At 39.5% G+C, this 19,206-nt stretch overlaps 1 protein-coding gene across 2 annotated transcripts in view; it reads left to right on the top strand.

Moving 5' to 3' along the window:
• The window catches only part of FAM120B (family with sequence similarity 120B), a 109,745-nt gene that overhangs the window by 34,869 nt on the left and 55,670 nt on the right, over window positions 1-19,206 (top strand). For both annotated transcript variants that reach the window (XM_037817569.1, XM_037817568.1), the window contains exons 6-7: window positions 2,336-2,508; window positions 9,309-9,401. In XM_037817569.1, coding sequence (XP_037673497.1) covers window positions 2,336-2,508; window positions 9,309-9,401 — 266 coding nt within the window. The remainder of the gene's footprint in view (window positions 1-2,335; window positions 2,509-9,308; window positions 9,402-19,206) is intronic.

Below are 19,206 nucleotides of genomic sequence, written 5' to 3'. Positions count from 1 at the left end.
TGGTTTTGTTTGTCTCTCGTTTCCTTTATTAGACAGACACTAGGAAATATCTTACCTGGATATCTAAGCCCGTTTCACCCAGTTTTGTGTGTGTTGGAAATGAGTAACAGGTATCCACTAGCACGGTCATTTTGTTTTCTGGTTTCATATATGAAGTTATGGCAGTAATTCTTCATTCAGAAAATCCTTCATTTAGCATTTTACTACACTTGATTCTAAATATATTTTGTGAATCTCTGTTTTTTTGTACTAAATTTTAAGCAAATGAAACACAAAGTAAAATCTCTCCACTGTCCATCTCTGTGCACTCTGTGATAGAGACCTGTCCTTTCAGATGTGATCATAAATGTTTTATATGCATTGACAAAAAGGACTAGAAACTATATTTCAAAGTCTAGTTATATCCAGGCAGTGAGATAATAGATTATTTTTATTTTCTTCTTTATGCTTCTCTGTTTTTCTAAATTTTGTACCATGCAGCTGACTTTTTTAGTGAGAATAAATGTTTTTCCCAGACTTTATTTAGTATATTCGAAATAACTGAGATTCATATTGTTTACCACAGATCAGAGGTTGGCAAACTTTTTCTGTAAAGAGTCAGTAAATATTTCAGACTTCATGGATCATGCAGTTTCTGTCAAAACTATTCAGCTCTTCTTTTACAGCGTAGAAGTGGCTATAGAAAATACATAAAGGAATAAGCATGGCAGTGTTCCAGTAAAACTTTATTTATGGTCATTGAAATTGGAATTTCATATAATTTTCATGCATGATCAAATAGTATTTTTCTTTTGATTTTTTTCCAACCATTTAAAAAAGTGTAAACCCTTCTAAGTTTGCAGGCTGTACGGAAACAGGCAGTATGCCAGATGTGGTCCATGGGCTGTAGTCTGCTGACTCTCCTGCCTTAGATGATTATTTTCTGGAAAGTGTGTCTCTAAGAAGTACAGCTGATATTTGTCATTATCTTGGAATCATGTCTCTATCTTAAGTACCTTTACCACGAGTTTTTCTTTTTCCCCCGTTATCTTCAGTATGTTCTTACTCTCAAGAGAAAAATGAAGGGTTTTGTTTTTGTTTTTGTTTTCACCCTGAAATAAATAATAAGGGGTTTTGTTGGTTTTTTTTGGTGAAGAGAACACTTTAGTCATTTCAGAAACGAAAGTGACCTTTACTGAGTTGCCACTTCTGGTGGTGGGATATACACCACGAGAATAGTAAATAACATTTTAAGTATTGTAAGAAAAAAACAGAAGAATTTCCTTTTTTGAGTCATTAAATTCTGATACCATTTGGTTAATGGGTTTTGTTTCCTTAGTAAACACATGGAACATTTAGATCCCAGCCATCCTTGCGCTTTAGTCATATATTATAGCCAAGTGGTACTAACAGAAACTTGCAGCTGCTACTAATAAAGGGAGATGTGTTACCCATCACGGATTAATCTGCCTGATCTTAAAACTGGCACCTTTCTGTTTGTTCAGTAAGCAAGAGCAAAATTGCTCTCCTGTGGCTGCAGCTCTGTATGTCTTCATTTAACTCTTGCCACAGCCACTCAAGTGTCTTGGCAATGGTGTTTGTTTTGTCAGTGATTTAAGTAAATGAGGAAGGGGTTTTTCTTTTCTTTTGATTTTAATAATTTAAACATATATAGAAATGAAACACGAAAAATAATATTTTTTAAATTCTTGTTTGTTTAATAGTTTTAGAGAAGTACTTTCCAAAGTGTGGGGTCCCTACAGACAACCAACATCAAAATCTTCTGGGTTGGTTAAAAGTACAGACTCCCAGGCACGATCACATACCTTGTGAATCAGAATCTCTGGGTATAGAACCCAGGAAGATGCGTGTTTTACAATCTCTGCAGCTGATTTTTATGCACACCGAATTCTGAAACACTGATATAGGGAGAGGACAGCAAACTAAACCAAGTACCCTCATCACAGTTATAGTATCTCACTACAGGGGTACTTTGTTATAGCCTCGAGGCAGCACATTCAGAATCTATTCTGAAAAGCATTCTTGACAACATAATGTGCAATTTGAGTAGGAACAGAACCCTCTAATTTCACCCAAAACTGAGTCATTAAAAGAAAAATGTTTTCAATGACTGACATATATATAAAAGTGAGCACTTTAAGGTTTTTTTTTTTTTTTTTATTAAACTGGAAAGCTCTGTTCATGTTTATTTTCTAGTTCCTTTCAAGCTTTAAAGCTCCAAGTATATCAAGTAGGAAAGAGATTTGTTTCCTTTTATTGTATTTCTAGGAGCAGCATGTTATAACTTGCTACTGCAAAGAATAATGGTAAATGACCTTTTTTTTTTTTCAATTAGGGGGAACACCTAGTTTGAAGAGACTGTGGCTGAACCAGCAGCCGGGAATCCAAGGCCTGCGCTTTGACGCACTCCTGGCCTGTTTCAATCTTTCCTCCGCAAAAGAAGAGCTGCAGGCTTTAGAAGACCCATTTAAAGCTTTTTGCTGCCTCTTGATCTACCTCTTTGTGCAGGTAATGTCAGAGTGACTCGTTCTGGTAGCTGCGATCTGCTGTTGACTTTTGGCCCACATCTTTCATGAGATACCATGCTGTGGGGTATTGCCATGGAGCAGTGCCTCTGGAACTTGTTTTTCCGTTATGTATTCCACAGAACTTTAGACCTTTGAGATGCTCTTTAAAAAAAAAAGAGGGGGGAGAAAACAGCTTCTGGGGTGAAATAAGTTTGAGAAACCCTGCCTGCTGTATCTGACTCTTGAGATTTGTAAGGCATGTGAGTATAATATTACAGGTGAAGAAACCTGTTCTAACCTTTTTGAAGGCAGCATTCCCAAACTTCTTTGACCATGGAGTCACTTGCACCCAAACTTTGTCATCGTCGTTTTAGTGGTGGGTGCTTTTTTTTTTTTATTCAGTTTTATTGAGGTATATTTACGTACCATACAATCACCCATGGTGTACAATCAGCTGTTCACAGTACCTTCATATAGTTTTGCATACATCACCTGAATCTATTTTTGAACATTTTTCTTATGCCAGAAAGAATCAGAATAAGAATAAAAAATAAAAGTAAAAAAGAACACCCAAGTCATCCCCCCCCATCCTACCCTATTTTTCACTTAGTTTTTGTCCCCATTTGTCTACTCATCCATCCATATGCTGGATAAAGGGAGTGCAATCCACAAGGTTTTCACAATCACACTCTCACCCCTTGTAATCTTCAAGAGTCAAAGTTACTGGTTGTAGTTTGGTAGTTTCAGGTATTTACTTCTAGCTATTCCAATACATTAAAACCTAAAAAGTTTTATCTATATAGTGCATAAGAATGTCTATCAGAGTGACCTCTCAACTCCATTCAAAATCTCTCAGCCGCTGAAGCTTTATTTCACTTCATTTCACATCCCCAGGGAGATTTACACCGCTGGGAGTCAGGTCCCACGCAGTGGGGAGGGCAGTGAGATCACCTGCCAAGGTGGCTTAGCTGGAGAGAGAGGGGTGGTGGGTGCTTTTGTTACTGGGTTTGCTTTAGTGTAAGGGTTAAAAGGTCCAGCCCCATGGTCAGAGAGAGCTGACTGGAGTCCCACCTCTTTCACTTAGTAGCTGTGTGACTCTGGACAAATTATTTTCAACTTTTCTAAGTGATGCTCCTTTATCATCTCACAGATGCTTATTGAGCATTTACCTTCATTTTCTAATTTGAAAATGAGATGATAATAGCTTCTTCATCAGGTTTTAGGGGACCATATTATATAAGACACAAAAACTGTTTTGCCCAATAAACTGCCCACCAGTATCATCATCATCATCATCCTCATCCTCGTCCTCCTCCTCATCCTCCTCCTCATCCTCCTCCTCATCCTCCTCCTTATCCTCATCCTCCTCCTCATCCTCCTCCTCCTCCTCATCCTCCTCTTTATCCTCCTGAACTGCCATTCTATAGACTACACTTCAGGAAATGCAGTGCCAGATCCTTCATAGTAGTCTCACTCTACAAGTTGGACGATTTTGTTTTCATTAGTCTTATTCTTAATGTGTATATGAAAATTTTAAAAGGCCAATTAAAAGATTTGTCTTTTTAGTAGTATTCGTCATAAATGATAATATTTGGACGTCTACATGAAAGAAGGGCTGCAAATGCCTTCCATCTTCCAGCGCCTCTTTCTCTATATATCTTCTCCCCACCTGCCTTCCACAGCCCTATTGTTTTAAGTTGATTTTTGTCTCACTGTTGTCATAATAACAACAAAAAGTCTTTAAAATCTAGTGTCCATTTCTTTAGCCTTACTAAATAGTCTCATAAACTCTCTTGACCTCTTCAAGCCATCTTGTCACCAACTCTGATCTCCATATAAGGTGGATCTACTCTGGCATAGCCGTTGAATTATCATTTGCCTAGAATAGAAAGTTAGGTAATTGTGTTTTTCAAACCTGAATTCACTCTACAAATTACTCACTGTCATTAAGAAATTTTTTTATAGAATTACACCCCAGGGAATATTATACTGATTTTTCCGTCCTAAATGTCTTCTTGTCCCTGGCCATTCCATAGCTAGCTCTCCATTTTAAATATCATAAAAACATGGTATGGATTACATAACCCTTAGAAATTTTATTGCTTCATTATTGGTTTCACATGCACCAATGTAAACTTTATTTATTTATTTTTTTTGGCATTACTGTTTTAAGTCAAGTATTTATTTGCACAAAACTTAGCAAAGTGTAAAACAATGGAGGATGTCAGGAATTGTTTAGTATTTAAATGTAAACACATTTCTTTTGTTACTATATGTTAAATATACATGCATATGTTGTTGATTAATATTTTATGTCCATTGTTTTTAATCCACAGGAGGCTATGGTTGAAATTGAACCAAAATGGGAATTGGAAAGTTGGTGGATAACCAATAAGCCGAGTTTTCTCAACCATAAAAACTAGTGTGTTTTGCTCGTAATACTGGAGCTAGCTAGACAGATAGATAGATATGAATGCCATTGTATTAGCACTTATAAGACATATGTTTTGAATTATTTTTCCAGTAGCATTAATGGGTTGTGTTGAGCCCATTCTCACTAATTCGGCTTAGCTCTGTTCTCCGGCTAGTTGTGCAGTTGACCTTCAGTTATTACGATTCACTTCAAGCAGAAAAAATCTGTAATAATATACAATTTTTAAAAAAGATCCAAAATCCCAGAACAGTCGTTTTGCATCCATAAAGAGGAAGACAAAATATAAATAGGAAGACAGACAACATGAAGAAAATTTTTACACATACCTTTTTTTCCTATGTATAATTTGCTTTTAAACAAGATTGACTTTAGTGTAATTCAGCATAAAATAGGCTTGATTATTTGGCTTTAAAGGACACATTTAAATTGGAACTTTTTAAAAGTAGGAAATATTAAAACCATCCTTGACAAATCAATAAATTAGTAGTATCCATTAGATTAAGAGGTACTGTATTATTATTCATAGGGATGGTTATTCTTTTATAATTAAAAAGATTAAAGTGATAAATTTATAAAAATAATTTTACATAGTTAAGCCTAAATTAGGAGTTTTGATGTGTGAAATGGGATGGAATTACTTACTGTTCAGTGTATGACACCTACAGAGAAACTAAATACTCATTTGGTCCAGACTCTAAGTTAACAAAAATACATGAAAAACAAAATAAGAATAATTTTTAAATGGCTCACCTGAGAAAATCCTCTAGAAAAGTAAGTTGACATCCTAAAAGGTGAACATATTGTATAATCTATAATAGAGCAAATACCTTAAAATGATATCCACTATGTGAAATTCTAAAAAATTGGCTATTATTAAGACTCTTTTGACATCTGTGACATGTTTTAGATTTGTTAGCTGCAAAGGTGGTGGCAGAGTGTGAAATTGGTTAACTGTGAAAAATATGACATAGGAAATGTGTTCCTTTTCACATAGATTGATGTTTTAATATTGGCCTTCTTCAAAAGTTACTAGTGGCAAGAAGTAGAATTCAATTCCAAAAGAACCTTAGTCTCAGCAGAAAGAGACGGGAGTTTATGGATTTAAAAAAATGTATCCTATGCTTTATCTTGCTGCTCTACACAGGGGATCTATTTTCTTAGTGATGAGTACTATACGTTTGCAGATTATCTGGTTTTCCCTGAGATGATTACCATCTCTGTCATTTATACAAAGGTGACACTTGTTTTGAAATAGAAATGGGGATAGTGATGGGTGGGTAGGAATATTGTTATATCTCAGCAGCCAATCAATACCTTCGGCTTGGGTGGAGACGATGAGTGCCAAGCTCACTTGACAGCGTTATCCTCTTCCTGACATCCATTACACTACCTTCCTTTATGAAAGATTTAGCAGATCTTTCAAAGGGGAGGAGAAGTTTCATGGTGAGGAGTCCCTAATGAAAAGTCTTTCTGATTTATGGGGGGGTCATTTTGATCTGGGACAGACGTGTTAGCCACTTTTATTATCCAGGGAAAATTAATTAAATTGTTATCAGTGGGTTCCTTGTTTCCATCTTTGTTTTCCCTCAAGCCTTTACTTGCTACAGATTGTGCTCCTCTGTAGAAAGTAATACTCACTTTGGCAATAGAATTATTTAGGAAGAAGTTACTTTAGTGCATAGTGTTTTTATAAGGGAACAAAAATTTGACAGCTACGCCAGAAGAGTTCCGTCCCATACTGTGTGGGGCGGAGAAAGTGCATTGGAGAGAGCGCCGTGCTGCCCCTGGTATTGACTTGTCTCGTCATCGTGGCTCTTCAGCTCCTCTCCACGGCGTTCATTTCCGTTATTTATTTGAGACCCTGCTATTGCCAGTCTGTCTCTTTCTTTCTCTGTTTCTCTGTCTCTCCTTGTTTCTTGGTTTCATTGTGCCTTTTGGTTCCACAAAGGATTTGAAGGCCCTCATATTTTAGGATTCTGGTGTATTTTAAACCAGGATCCATGGTGATAAGTTTCATCAAGGATTGCTGAAGGAACGTGCTTATCCCAGCCCTGCTCACTCCCATCTCAGCCTAGCTGTGGTGAGTGTGGTAGGGTGAATGATTTACTCCCCAAAAAACACATGTTCTTAATCTGCATTCCTGTGGGTGTGAGCCCATTGTAAATAGGACTCTTGAAGATGTTAATTTTAGGTAAGGTGTGGCCCCACTGACTGAGGGAGGGTCTTAATTGGGTTGCTAGAGTCGTTTATTCTCAGAAGAAATTCAGACATAGTCAGAGAGGCCAGGAAGAGAAGCCAGAAGTCAGGAACCGAAAGAGGAAGGAGGACATTGCTATGTGATGGGAAAGCCAAGGAGCACCAGGATTGCCAGCCAAGAGGAAGCGAGCCTACAAGCCTCCAAAACCGTGAGACAGTAAATTCCCATTGTTTAAGCCAACCCATTGTGTGGTATTTGTCACAGCAGCCTGGAAACTAAGACATATTTTGGTACCAGAAAGCAGGGTGCTGCTACGGCAAACACTAAAAACATGGAAACAGCTTTAGAATTGTATAATCACTAGAGACTGGAAGGATTGTGATCCACTTGATAGATAAAGCCTGGGTTGGTTTGAACAGACTGTAAGTAGAGATGCAGGTATTAAAGGTGCTTCTGGTGAGGCCTTTAAAGGAAATAATGTGTTATTACAAACTGGAGGAAAAGTGATCTTTGTTACAAAGTAGCAGAGAACTTGCCACATTACACCCTAGTGTTGGATTGAAAGTGAAACTTATAAATGTTGATCTGTGGAAAGTCCTTTTGTCTGATGGTTTGGACCCCCTTGAATTGTAAGCAGAGCCAACAAGGTTGTCACGAGATTCATATGAACAGAAGTACTACTAGCCTGCCTGGACTGAAAGGAACACAGAAAGGACAGATTGAAGGAAGAATGACTTAAAGGGTAGAAAACCATGGAAACAGAGGTCTTGATGGAAAAGATAACCAGAGAGAGAGCTCCCTCACGCATGTGGAAAGTGTGGGTCCACCCCAGCACTTAGGAGGGGAGGCCTTCTGCCCAGGGATGTGGGGGGGCAGCACCCCCATCTGAGAGCTTGGCCACCACACCAAAGCTGGGGAGAGGGGGATCTATGCCCAGGTGTTTGGAGAGTGTCTGGCTGCCACCTCAGTGCTGAGAGAGTGGGGCCAAGGCCCCAATTTATGGGCAGAATGAGACCACCATGCCAGTGCTTGGAGAGGGTGGGATTGGGGGCAGGGGGTGGTGATCAATGGAAAGGGTGGGGTGATGGTTCCAACAGGCCTGGAGACAAAGCCTCCATCACAGATGACGCTCAGACCTCGAAGTCTGATGGGGTTTTCCCTGCCGGGTTTCAGACTTGCTTGGGACCCATGACCCCTGTTTTCCTTCCAGTTTCTCCTTTCTGGAGTGCTTGTCTCAACATTGTATTTTGGAAGCAGATAACCTGTTTTTAGGTTTCAGAAACCATAGCGAGAGGAATTTTGTCCCAGAATGGTCCTCATCCTAACTGATTTTGAGGCATCTTTATTTAGAGTTGTTTTAAAAGGGCTTAAGGCTTTTGGGATGTTGTGATGGAATGAAAGGATTTTGCTTATGGGAAGAACAGGTCTTTTGGAGGTTGCTTGAATTATGTACCCCCCAAAAACATGTTCTTAATCTGCATTCCTGTGGGTATGAACCCATTGTAAAACAGGACTCTTGAAGATGTTATTTTTAGTTAAGATGTGCCCCAGTGAGGGAGGGTCTTAATTGGATTGCTAGAGTCCTTTATTCTCAGAAGAAATTGAGACATAGTCGGTGAAGGCCACAGAGAGAAGCCAGAAGTCAGCAGGAACCAGAAGAGGAAGAAGGATATTGCTGTGTGATGGGAAAGCCAAGGAGCACCGGGATTGCCAGCCAAGAGGAAGCGAGCCTACAAGCCTCCAAAACCATGAGACAGTAAATTCCCGTTGTTTACGCCAACCCATTGTGTGGTATTTGTCACAGCAGCCTGGAGATTAAGATAATGATCTCTGTCTGGAGACTCCAGAAACACGTTTTTTGTTTCAGGGCCAGCTCTGGCAGTTTGTACCAAAAAAAAAGTGGTCACCTATATTGCTCTAGGAATTGGACTTGGTTGGTACCTTGTGATTACTCCCAGACGTTCTGGAACTCTCTCTGTTGCTAGAGAGAAAGGGTTATTAGAAGACCAAGGACAAGAGCCTTTGCCCCTGTGAGTTACATAGGAAGCGTTGGATACAGTGGAGAAAACTTTGCAACCACAGATTTTGGACTGTGAAAGAAGAGCTTGACTTCCCTTTTATCTGCATTTCTCTCACTCACTTGTCTTGTTTTTCTCTGTCTGCTTTTCAGGTGGACTCTCTCTGTCTGGAGGATCTGCATGCATTTATTGCTCAGGCGGTGTGCCTCCAAGGAAAATCAGCTAGTCAGCTTACCAGCATACAGGTACAGACGTGGCTGACTACCTAGTTCTAATGATAACCCTGGGATGACCAAAGGCACAGTGTTCTTTGTAACTATTTTTTTTTTCATTATGGTTGGTGTGTCACAGAAAAGATCAAGATCTTTTGTCAAGATCTTTTCATGATGCAGTGATTTGTCTTCATTTCTTAAGCAGCTGTTTTTTAATACGTAAGCCTAGATTCCTGTCGGTGAAAGTAACTGTATCCCTCCAGAATGGGGTCATTTGAGATTTCTTTTATTACTGAATCAAATGCTAACAAGTACTGGCTGAATTCCATTTTTGAGGAACTTGTAATTCTCAATAGTATCTTGATATTCCAATAATTTGAAGAGAGTAGTTTATTTGATCCTTTATAAGTTTTATTAATCTTAGAAAAATATAGCACTTTTTCCGGGGTTTAGTAGTTTTGGCCGTCAACATGTTGTTCTTCCTTTTTTGTCCATGAATCTTGCCTCCCAAACTACACTGTTTAATCCTGGAGTCCTGGGACCATGTCAGATCTCTCTTATATCCATTCCCAGTTCTTTGTTTGTAATAGGTATTCAATAATTAATGTTTTCATAAAGGAAATGAGGTACTTCGTTTAGAGGATTCATATCCTCCATTGTTTTTATTGAGGTTTCATTCTGTTCATAAAAGGGCCCAATCACAGCGTAAACTCAGTGACTCTTCTCCATAGCACCATGGTTTCAGATCCGACAGATATTTATTTAGTGGTGGGAAATTCCAAGGCCAGGTAGCTGAAATCCTAAGACTTTGCTTTGTAAATGCCATTTGATAATGAGTTTTACCCATAGCTTCTATCTTACTAAATTAGTTTTGCATGTCTTTCTAATGAAAAAAATAATAATTATAAATTTCATTTATAAATTACCTTTTAATCTCACTTCAGAATTCTCACATACTGGGTTTAATGTGTAAACTAATTCTCGTAGCAGTCTGGTTGAAAGAGTAATGCCAGATTTGTTTTCTTTTTGTATTGGCCTTTTCATCATACCATTTTCAGAAAAGCTATTTTTTAAGTGTTTTTCCCCTTAGGCAAAACAAAATTTTAAAACATGAATTCTGGATTAATCTGAGGTCTTTCTGACCCCAGGCTGTAGTTCAAACCCTCATGACCTCACTTCCAGACCCTACCATCAGCCCATTAATTCCCTTAAACCTGTTAAGCTTGTCCTGGGACCCTCTCACTGCCTGTCCATCAATACAGTCAAACAACTAAATAGGAGTAGGAAGAGATTTTGGGATCATTGCATCTAATCCTTTGTTACATAATTGAGGAGACAGAAGCTCCAGAGGCCACATAGGTAACAGAAAGAGCCACAGCATTGGAACCATAGAGGTGTGAGTTAATTCTGGATTATGTCACTTACTAGCTGTAGGATGTTGAACAAATGCTTAAGAATGTACAGCTAGTAACTTCTCTGAGCCTCTGTTTCCTCTCATTGATGAAATAAGATAGCCTTAATATGCTTGTTGTCAAGACTAACTGCGATAAAATATATAATATTCTTTGCCTTTGTGGGCATTTAATAAATATTAGCCCCAGTCCCTCACTGTTGTGAGACCTGCCTATAATTGCCAGCTTATTCTGGCAGCTGGTAGAGCTGAAGTAAAATTCTGGTCTTTTGACTTTACCATTTTCCATGAGAAAGACATTATAATTAAGAATAAAGATATGTTTTAAAAAGTCCACTCTAGAAACGGAATCTTACAAGTTCATCCCCCCATAATGCAGAGTTCTGTTAATCTTAGGTCTTCATTTACTGACTTTTGTTATATTCAAACATACCAGGGCTTCTTCTCATTGTTCTAATTTTCTCCATCCAAAAATGGACCTAGGCCAGCTCTTACTGTCATTGGTTTACTCTGAGTACTGTAACTGGGTAGCATGTGTCGTTTGAATGTAAAGTAATACTACCAGTGCTCACCAGAGCCAGCTAGGAAAGTATTCCAAGAGGATGGTGGTTTTAACAAGCCATAGAACTGAAAACAGAGTGTGACTTCCCAGTTTCTTCTTCTTGGGCCCAAGATTTGTTTTTGTGAATATATGGGGAATGCTTATCATTAAACCTCCCTTTTTGGCTCCCCGCTTTGACTTTGTGGAAGTACATAGTGTGAGGTGAAAATGGAGCAGGGAGAGGGGAAAGATGTGTCAGGTAAGGGCAGGGTCTCATTTCCAGTTTTGACTCTGTTCTGGTTGCCGAGGAACACACTGCAGTTTGAGTTAACCTTCGCATTGGCTTCAAAACCCCTCGTGTGGTTAATGAGGTAATTGAGCTGCTCCATGTCTAGTGGGCCTGTTGTCACTGCCTGGTGCTCACTGGAATCGTTTCAATGCCCTGTTAGTTCTTTGCCCAGCATTGTTTTACTTGTCCCAATAGCTTAATTATAGCTTTGAAACTATACATGTATTTATATATCTCTTTATTAAAAGTTCAGATGATTGGATTATACACATAGTGATTTATATAATGCTATATATATATATGTGCACATTAATTTACTGACATAAAAATCTCTCAAGAAGTCAAGGAATATAAGAACTCTTAATCTGCAATAATGATATAAATAAAAGAAAAAAGAAACAAAAGGAAAGTAGTATTACTCCTAAGTTTAAAAAATAAACAAAAGAGCTGTTGTTTACATTGTGTAAAAGGTAATCACACAGAAGATTAGAGGAGGCTGTCATACTGAGGAGACGAGAGGGGAAGTGTGCTTATATGTAGGTCCAGATGAAATTATTATAATTGTTTGAATTCATAGTTGCATCCTTTCTGACAGCATGTACTTGCAGAGGACATAGTCTGTTAAAAGGACAACAAGCGCACATGATCCTGTATTAAGTACTTCTAGAGCCCATGTTAAAATAAACACATATATGTGTACACACATGTATACCCCTGTATGGAATTTGTTATAATAAGGAAGTAAAGTAAACTAAAAACAGTGGACTGAATTATTTAGCAAATAAACTTGTGAAATCTCCTTTAAATAGCTTTAAAGGGGAGGGGATAGATTCTTATCTCTGGATCATTTGAGACAGGTTTGCCTAGGGCCGGGGCATAGTCTCCACACACTCTGGCGCCCCTTCCTAGTCCTCTCATTTACGTCATGATATGTGTTTCCCTGTGGATGCTCATTTTTATTTTTCCCTTGCCCAAATATCACCAGCTGTTAGGGATAGCAGGAGCCCTGGGCTTGGAGTCGAGGATCCTCGTTCAGGATTCAGTTCTGGGCTTGGTAGCGTCTACCCTGGAGCTGACCGCTTACCTGTCTAGGAATGTAGAAGAGCATCTCTCTTGCTAACCTTAAAATATTTCGTAAGAATCATGCACATGTCTAGAGTATTTTGTAAACTGTAAGGTCCAATATAAAACATGGTATTATGACTGCCATCATTCTTATCTCTGAGCCAAATACCGTGGGTACCATACATTTTCACGTCGGCCGGAACCTGCCTACGGCGCTCCAGCAGCATGCTCTCAGAAGTCTCCTTGTTCCTGTCCCACTGTGCTGTTGTGCTTTAAATTTGCTCCCTTTTTGGGAGAGAGCCAAGACAACTGCTCTGGCATTTTTTTTGTCCGTCACTTTACCTCTGCAGCCTTCAGTCCCTGCAACCAACAAAACGGTCATCCACCATCTGCTGGCTTGGCTCCAGCCTAGTTCCAGATGAAACGTTCTCAACTGTTCTCAAGCTCAGGATTCCAAATGCGCATTTAAGGGCTCCTATCTTCCACACTGAGGTCTTAAGCAGTATTGTCTTTGTGTGAAAAGGAGCATGGTAGGAGGGTTCAAAAAGGGACACACTGTGTGTGCACTATTTTTGTTAAAGTCATAGTAGTTGAGTAATTGTCCATTCTAGAAGCAACCTTTGGTTGAAATATTTTATAGACTGTTCAGCCAAGGCCTTAAACCTCAAGTTCTACTTTATTATGATCATGTTTATTCTGAGCCCTCAGTTACCTAAGTGACAAATTTATTCTTTTTTTCCCTTTTGGTTTAAAACTATGATAGTTGTGCAGACTAACTGAGCATCACCTTCCCACAGTGAGATTATATCAAAAAAGCTTTTATTAAAATTGAAGTTTTTATTATTTTCTTCCTGGGTTATCTATTTTAGGTGAGTTTGTTTTAACTTCAAGATTCTAGTAGTTTGTAAGTCTTCATGAACTTCTTGTATAACATGTACCTTTTAAACTTTCACTCCTTAATAATTCAGGTTTTAAAAATTACAGAAATAATTTGGAAGTTCACCTAAAATGGTTACTACTCACTACAAATTTACGGTGTCTTCTCCTAACCCCCAGGGCCTCTGAGCAAAGCTCGTCTTCTCCCCTGGACTCCAGAGCAGGTTCCTCACTCCTCCATGGGGGCTGCAGGACAAATTATCCCTTTCTTCATCTTTGACTTCATCTTCTCTACTGGCTCTGTCCTCTTGTTGAAAAACCTAGTTGTCTCCCAGATTCTCCAGTAGCTAAGTTCTCCATTCAATATGTAGCCCTTCTCAACTCCTCAGAGTCGAGCTTGAGAACATAACTGGACATTTACTCTCTACTTCACTGCTTCTCATTGACAATGAAAATTCATGGCATGACAATGAAAATTCATGGCATGAAATTGCTGAAGCCAAGGTTAAAATCTCGTCTTCTACCACTTTTTCTAACCTCTCCCTCCTTTGAGACTGCAGTGTATCTTCTATTTATCCTTGTTCAATACTACTTTTCACATTGTAGACCTTTTTCTAAATATGCATGTTGAGCACAACCCACCCCGCCCCATGGAGTCATGCTTTGGTAGATCTGGAGCAGGCCCCGGTGCATGCAGTTTTGGTGTGTACCCTTCTCTGTGAAACCTATAGTATTACACTTATGGATTTTCATGGTTTCCTTCCTTTACTAGACCAGGACCTCTGTGAAGGGAAGGACAATGTTTTTGCTCATCTTTATTTTTCTGGTGCCTAAAATTAAGTATACAGACTCGTGCACTGAGATGGTTAGAATCAATATGCTTCAGCAGAGTGGTCATATAAATATAAACCTAGACATCTGAAGAAGGTCCTCCTTTTGCAGAGATCCCTTTGCCTCCTGATGCCTCTACAAGGAGTTCTCAGCAATCCCGTTGATGGTTCTGTAGAGTTGGTAAGGACTTCAGCTGCCTAAAGAGTTGGTTGTGAAACTTAGAGTTGACTCTGGGGATTAGGGAATGCCAGCGAATCCTCCAGAGGCTCAAGGGTTTCTGGCTGGTGCTGCAGAAATAGAAACATGGAAAGTACCCGTGATACATTCTTCCTTCTTCCCCAGAGATCATTTGCAGAAAACTGACAACATTTTAACTTCACCCCTGTGTTGCATGAAAAGGCTACTAGTTCGTACATTTTGTATTATGCTCAAACCTAAAATTGGTGAAGGCAGAAGCCCCTTTGAACATGTGGACTTGATGGCTGTAGAATGATTTTGGGATTCACACGACTGACTCCTGGGTTGCAGAGCAAAGCTAAGGCTCTGACGTTTGTGGTATCAGATGAAGGGAGGGCAGACGATGGGAGCATAAGTGGCAGAAGAAGGAGGGACTAGTAGAGCATCTTCTGCATCTGTGGAATTGTGTTTCTGTCTGTTAGGTCAGAAACTACATCATATTCTATCTCCAGCAGCACCCAGCCCTGCCTTACATATGTCAATCCTATATGTGTTGAATTGAAGCCATGTATTTGTTTCTGTGAAGCTGTTCACACTTTGGAGCCATTTGGATTTTCTGAAACCAAAATATAAACCAAAGCTAATAGGAGACTTACATCTAAATGGTTTCATCTGAATTTAAAGGAAGGGCATCCAACTTGGACATGGGAATTTCTTAAGGATAGCAGACAGAAGAAATTTCAGTGTCCATTTTCTTATTGGTTTTCTAGATGACGTTCTTGCTTTATCAGGGATAACATTTATGGTCTATATCACACATTTTTGGCTTTCTAAAACTGTTTTATTTAGTACTTTTTAAAAACTATTTTATAACATGTTAAAGACTTGCTTGTACCACTGAATTATAAGCTCCTAAGGGCTGGGACTTGATCTAATCCTTTTTTGTAAGCACCCAGGACCTAGCATAAAGTAGATGCTCGATAAATTCTTGTTGAAGTGCATAGGGACAGTAGTTAAAGATTTTATAGTCAGTCTACCACATGTAGTTGTTTTCTTTATTAAATATAGGGCTAAATCATCCTGCTCAAGAACTGTCTGATGTTTAACCAGTAGAATAAGAAGAAAGAGATATGGCATTTTAACCTATTGGTAGTTTTATGATTTAAAGCTGAGTTTGGACTTTACCCTTTGATGTTGTCACTTGTTTTCAAATAATGTCCATCTAAAAAAAAATAGCTTACAATCAGTGTCTTAAATGATAACAGGTGCTGGACCATGAAACCATGGAGGAGACAATTGCCAAGGAAAAAGGCCCCATATATTTTCCATTCCTTAAATATATCCCACCTCAGGAGGGAATTCAAAGAATTGTTGACAAAAAAACTGTGACCAAAGGAAAGTGGTGTAAGAAGAGGGCATGCCTTAAAATATCTCCTAAAACAATCTCTGGGTACAGGATGCTTTGTTCTTGGCCAGAATTTCCCATTTTTTCTCCAGCTAGGATTGTGGAAAGAAAACATACAGGCTTTTTGGAGCCTACAGAACTGCAAAGTCCTCTGATCATTTGGTACTTTAAAATGTTTATCTGCCATCACTATTTGACGGAATGGTTTTGTGACAGATTCTAATAGTTGTTGGTAAAATAACTACACGCTTAGAAATAAAATGGGTGACTAGTGAATATAATAGTCTGTTTCCAGCTGAGGAAAAATAAGCGCCTTGGTATGATGATGGCACTGATATGCTTCTTGGTCTCTGGAGGAAAATGCTTAGAGCCGAAATCAACTAAGGAAAATTAAATAAATAAGCAGAGTGGATTCAGTGATATACCACCTTTCTCTGATGTGCTGAGAGTCCAGTTTGTCAAAATACAGTAAAAGCCTCTCTGTAACAGTTAGGAAGTGTTATTGGGGGTTCAGATTCCTATTGCCTGCAGGCTGTGAGGTCTGCAAAGCTTCTTCAAAATAAACTTAGGAAATTAGGCCTTGGAGTAGAGCAGGGGAAGACCGGGTGTGGTAGAGAGGCAAGAGAGAAGCACAGTTATGGATGTGTAGATGCTGGTTCCATTCTGACAGGAAAGGGATCTGAATTCCCTACTGGATTGATTAGTCACCTGCCTTTCCTTACCATAGTCTCCACTTGCCCATAAATAAAGAGCTTTTTTATGTGGACTTGAAAGGGGTGATTGTGAACAGGAATGAAAAACGGGGAAGGTTAAGAATCGGTGTTTGCCTGGCTGGGGTGTGGTTTCCCTCCATCGGGTTCTGGGGTTGACCTGTGTTCCCAAGTGGCAGGTGTCGCCCCGAGGGCGGGGCGTGGGGGTGGGGAGGGGCGGCAGAAGTAAACAGTGGCACACGCACCTGCCCGTCATCTGCTCCGGCCGCCTGCATCTGTCACGGAGCCCATTGTTACCCCTGGCAGGAACGTGAGCGTCACATCTGCCCCGGCTTTCACCCGATGAGGCAGGTGGTGGGGCGGGGCTGTGCTCAGGGGGAGCGGGGTGCTCCAGGAGCTCCCCCCGTGCAGCGGTGCTCCGGAGCTGTGAGGCACCCATAGCGTCACAGTTGCAGTGATTTAGCAGAGTTATCCATCTTGCTGAAAAATCAAAGGCCATGGTAAGGGATATCCTCTCACTGCAAGCTTTCGGAAAAAAATGTGTGGTCGCAGTTTGTTGAAATAAATTCATAAAATGAATAAGATTGCCATGCCTTAACTCTTCACTTGGTGTGATTGCTGACATGTCAGAATGCAGAGTTTCATACAGATCGTTTTCCCACTCCCCTATGTGATGAAGGGTAAGCTTGAGGTGATTGGGTTTTTAAATCATTTTTCCTTCTTGTTGTGTATTATATTCAGGACTTTGACAAAAGAAGAATGAGTTACTAGATGTCTGTTCCAGTTGGGTCTGTACCACATTGTCCTTTTCTTCTTACGTAGAACAGTATCCAGAAACAATGTTGTGATTAAGTCACTTTCAAGCTTGTTATAAATTCTGACAACTCTGACTTTAAACCAGAATTTTTCTTTATACTTTGTATGGCAGCTGTAAAACTCATCAATAGAAATTTTAGAGGAAATAATTCTATGATAATGAATCTCCAAATCATATCTTTCCCTTATTACAAATTAATGAAACTTAAAATGATATTCTCACTTTGTCAGAAGGTTAAACCAGATGTTGGCAGATGACAACACATAGGCCAAACCCTGCCCACCACTTATTTGTCTAGGGCCTTCAAGCTAAGAATGCTTTTTATATTTTCAAATAGTTGAGGCGAAAATCAGATAATATTTCATGACGTGTGAAAATTATTTGAAATTAGAATTCCGAATAAAGTGTTTTTGGAGCCTGGCCACACTCGGGTGAGTGTGCCCCTCTCGTCTGGCTGCTTCTGCGCTACCACAGCCGAGTTGAGTAGCAGTGACAGAATCAGTGTGGCCCACAGAACCAGCAGTGTTTGCTGACTGGCCCTTCTCAGGAAACGCTCGCCAGCCCTGGCTTAAAGCCTCTGGCCCTCAGACCACTAGGAGAGTCGCTGGACGGTGAGTTCTTAGGGCTGAGTCCATGTCATCTGCCTTTCTGCCGCCCCTCCTAACACGCACCTGACACCCAGCACTCACGGGCAGTCATGATTTCTCACGTAAATTTGGCGGTCTTGGAGACATTATGAGGGCTTCATAAATATTACACAGTTTGGTTTTCATACCATCTCTTTGAGGTAAATAAAAATCATATAATCCGTTTATTGTTAGAAAAATGAAAACATTAAAGATTATGTGTCTCGGCAGAGGCCACCGCGGAGGAGCTGAAGTGAGAATGCATATTCCCTGACCTTGGAGTCCACCGGCCCCGTGATAAACCCGCACTCGGTGTTTGCGAGTCTGTAGGGGTCAAGGAATGTGGCTCATTCATCTGTGTCCCCCATTATGGGGCTTTACAAATATCATGTGCTTAGTAGGCTTTTCAAGCAAAGTGTAATGTGGCCCATTAGAACTAGAATAGAACAGGATCTGAGGGACAACTGAGTCAAGCTCCTTTGTTTCACAGATTAGGGTCTTAGGCTCGAATAGTGAAACAATCTGCAGGGTTAAGGTACTAGTGAGTGTCAGAGCCAGACTGAAGACCAGCTGCCAAGATCTAGTCCAGTTTTCTCATCATTTCACGTCGTCTTCTCAGACAACTGAGCACCTTTAACATTACGTGCAAATGTACCGTGCATAAAGAGCAAACTGAGCAGTCTTCCATTAAAAGGCCCTTGCCCAGTTACTGCCCTTGCCATTGGAGCCTCACTTTCCAAATTGGACACTTTAAATTGCATAGATTTTTATATTTAAAAATGCTTTGAGGCTATATTTAAATCATATTTTTATAATACATCAAAATAAAGCCCTTAGAATAGTGCATTATTGATTTGTTCACATCCCTGAAACAACCACAGAAATCAGGATTGTGTAAATAGATATAAGAGAATATTTAGAATTGCATCCTAGAAAAATGCTTTATTAGGCTCTCAGTGAATATTTGGTGAATGAAAGAATCGTAGAAATAGAATCTATTAAAAGTTTTGCTCGACTTTATTAAAAATGGATGCTTTAAACCAGAGAACTATTAATTTCTAGACAGCTTAGTTAGATAAAACAAAAAGGC

The sequence above is a fragment of the Choloepus didactylus genome, chromosome 24 (assembly GCF_015220235.1).
Source record: "Choloepus didactylus isolate mChoDid1 chromosome 24, mChoDid1.pri, whole genome shotgun sequence".
NCBI lineage: Eukaryota > Metazoa > Chordata > Mammalia > Pilosa > Megalonychidae > Choloepus > Choloepus didactylus.
Note: the sequence above shows the minus strand (reverse complement) of the source record. Positions and strands in the feature narration are given on the sequence as shown.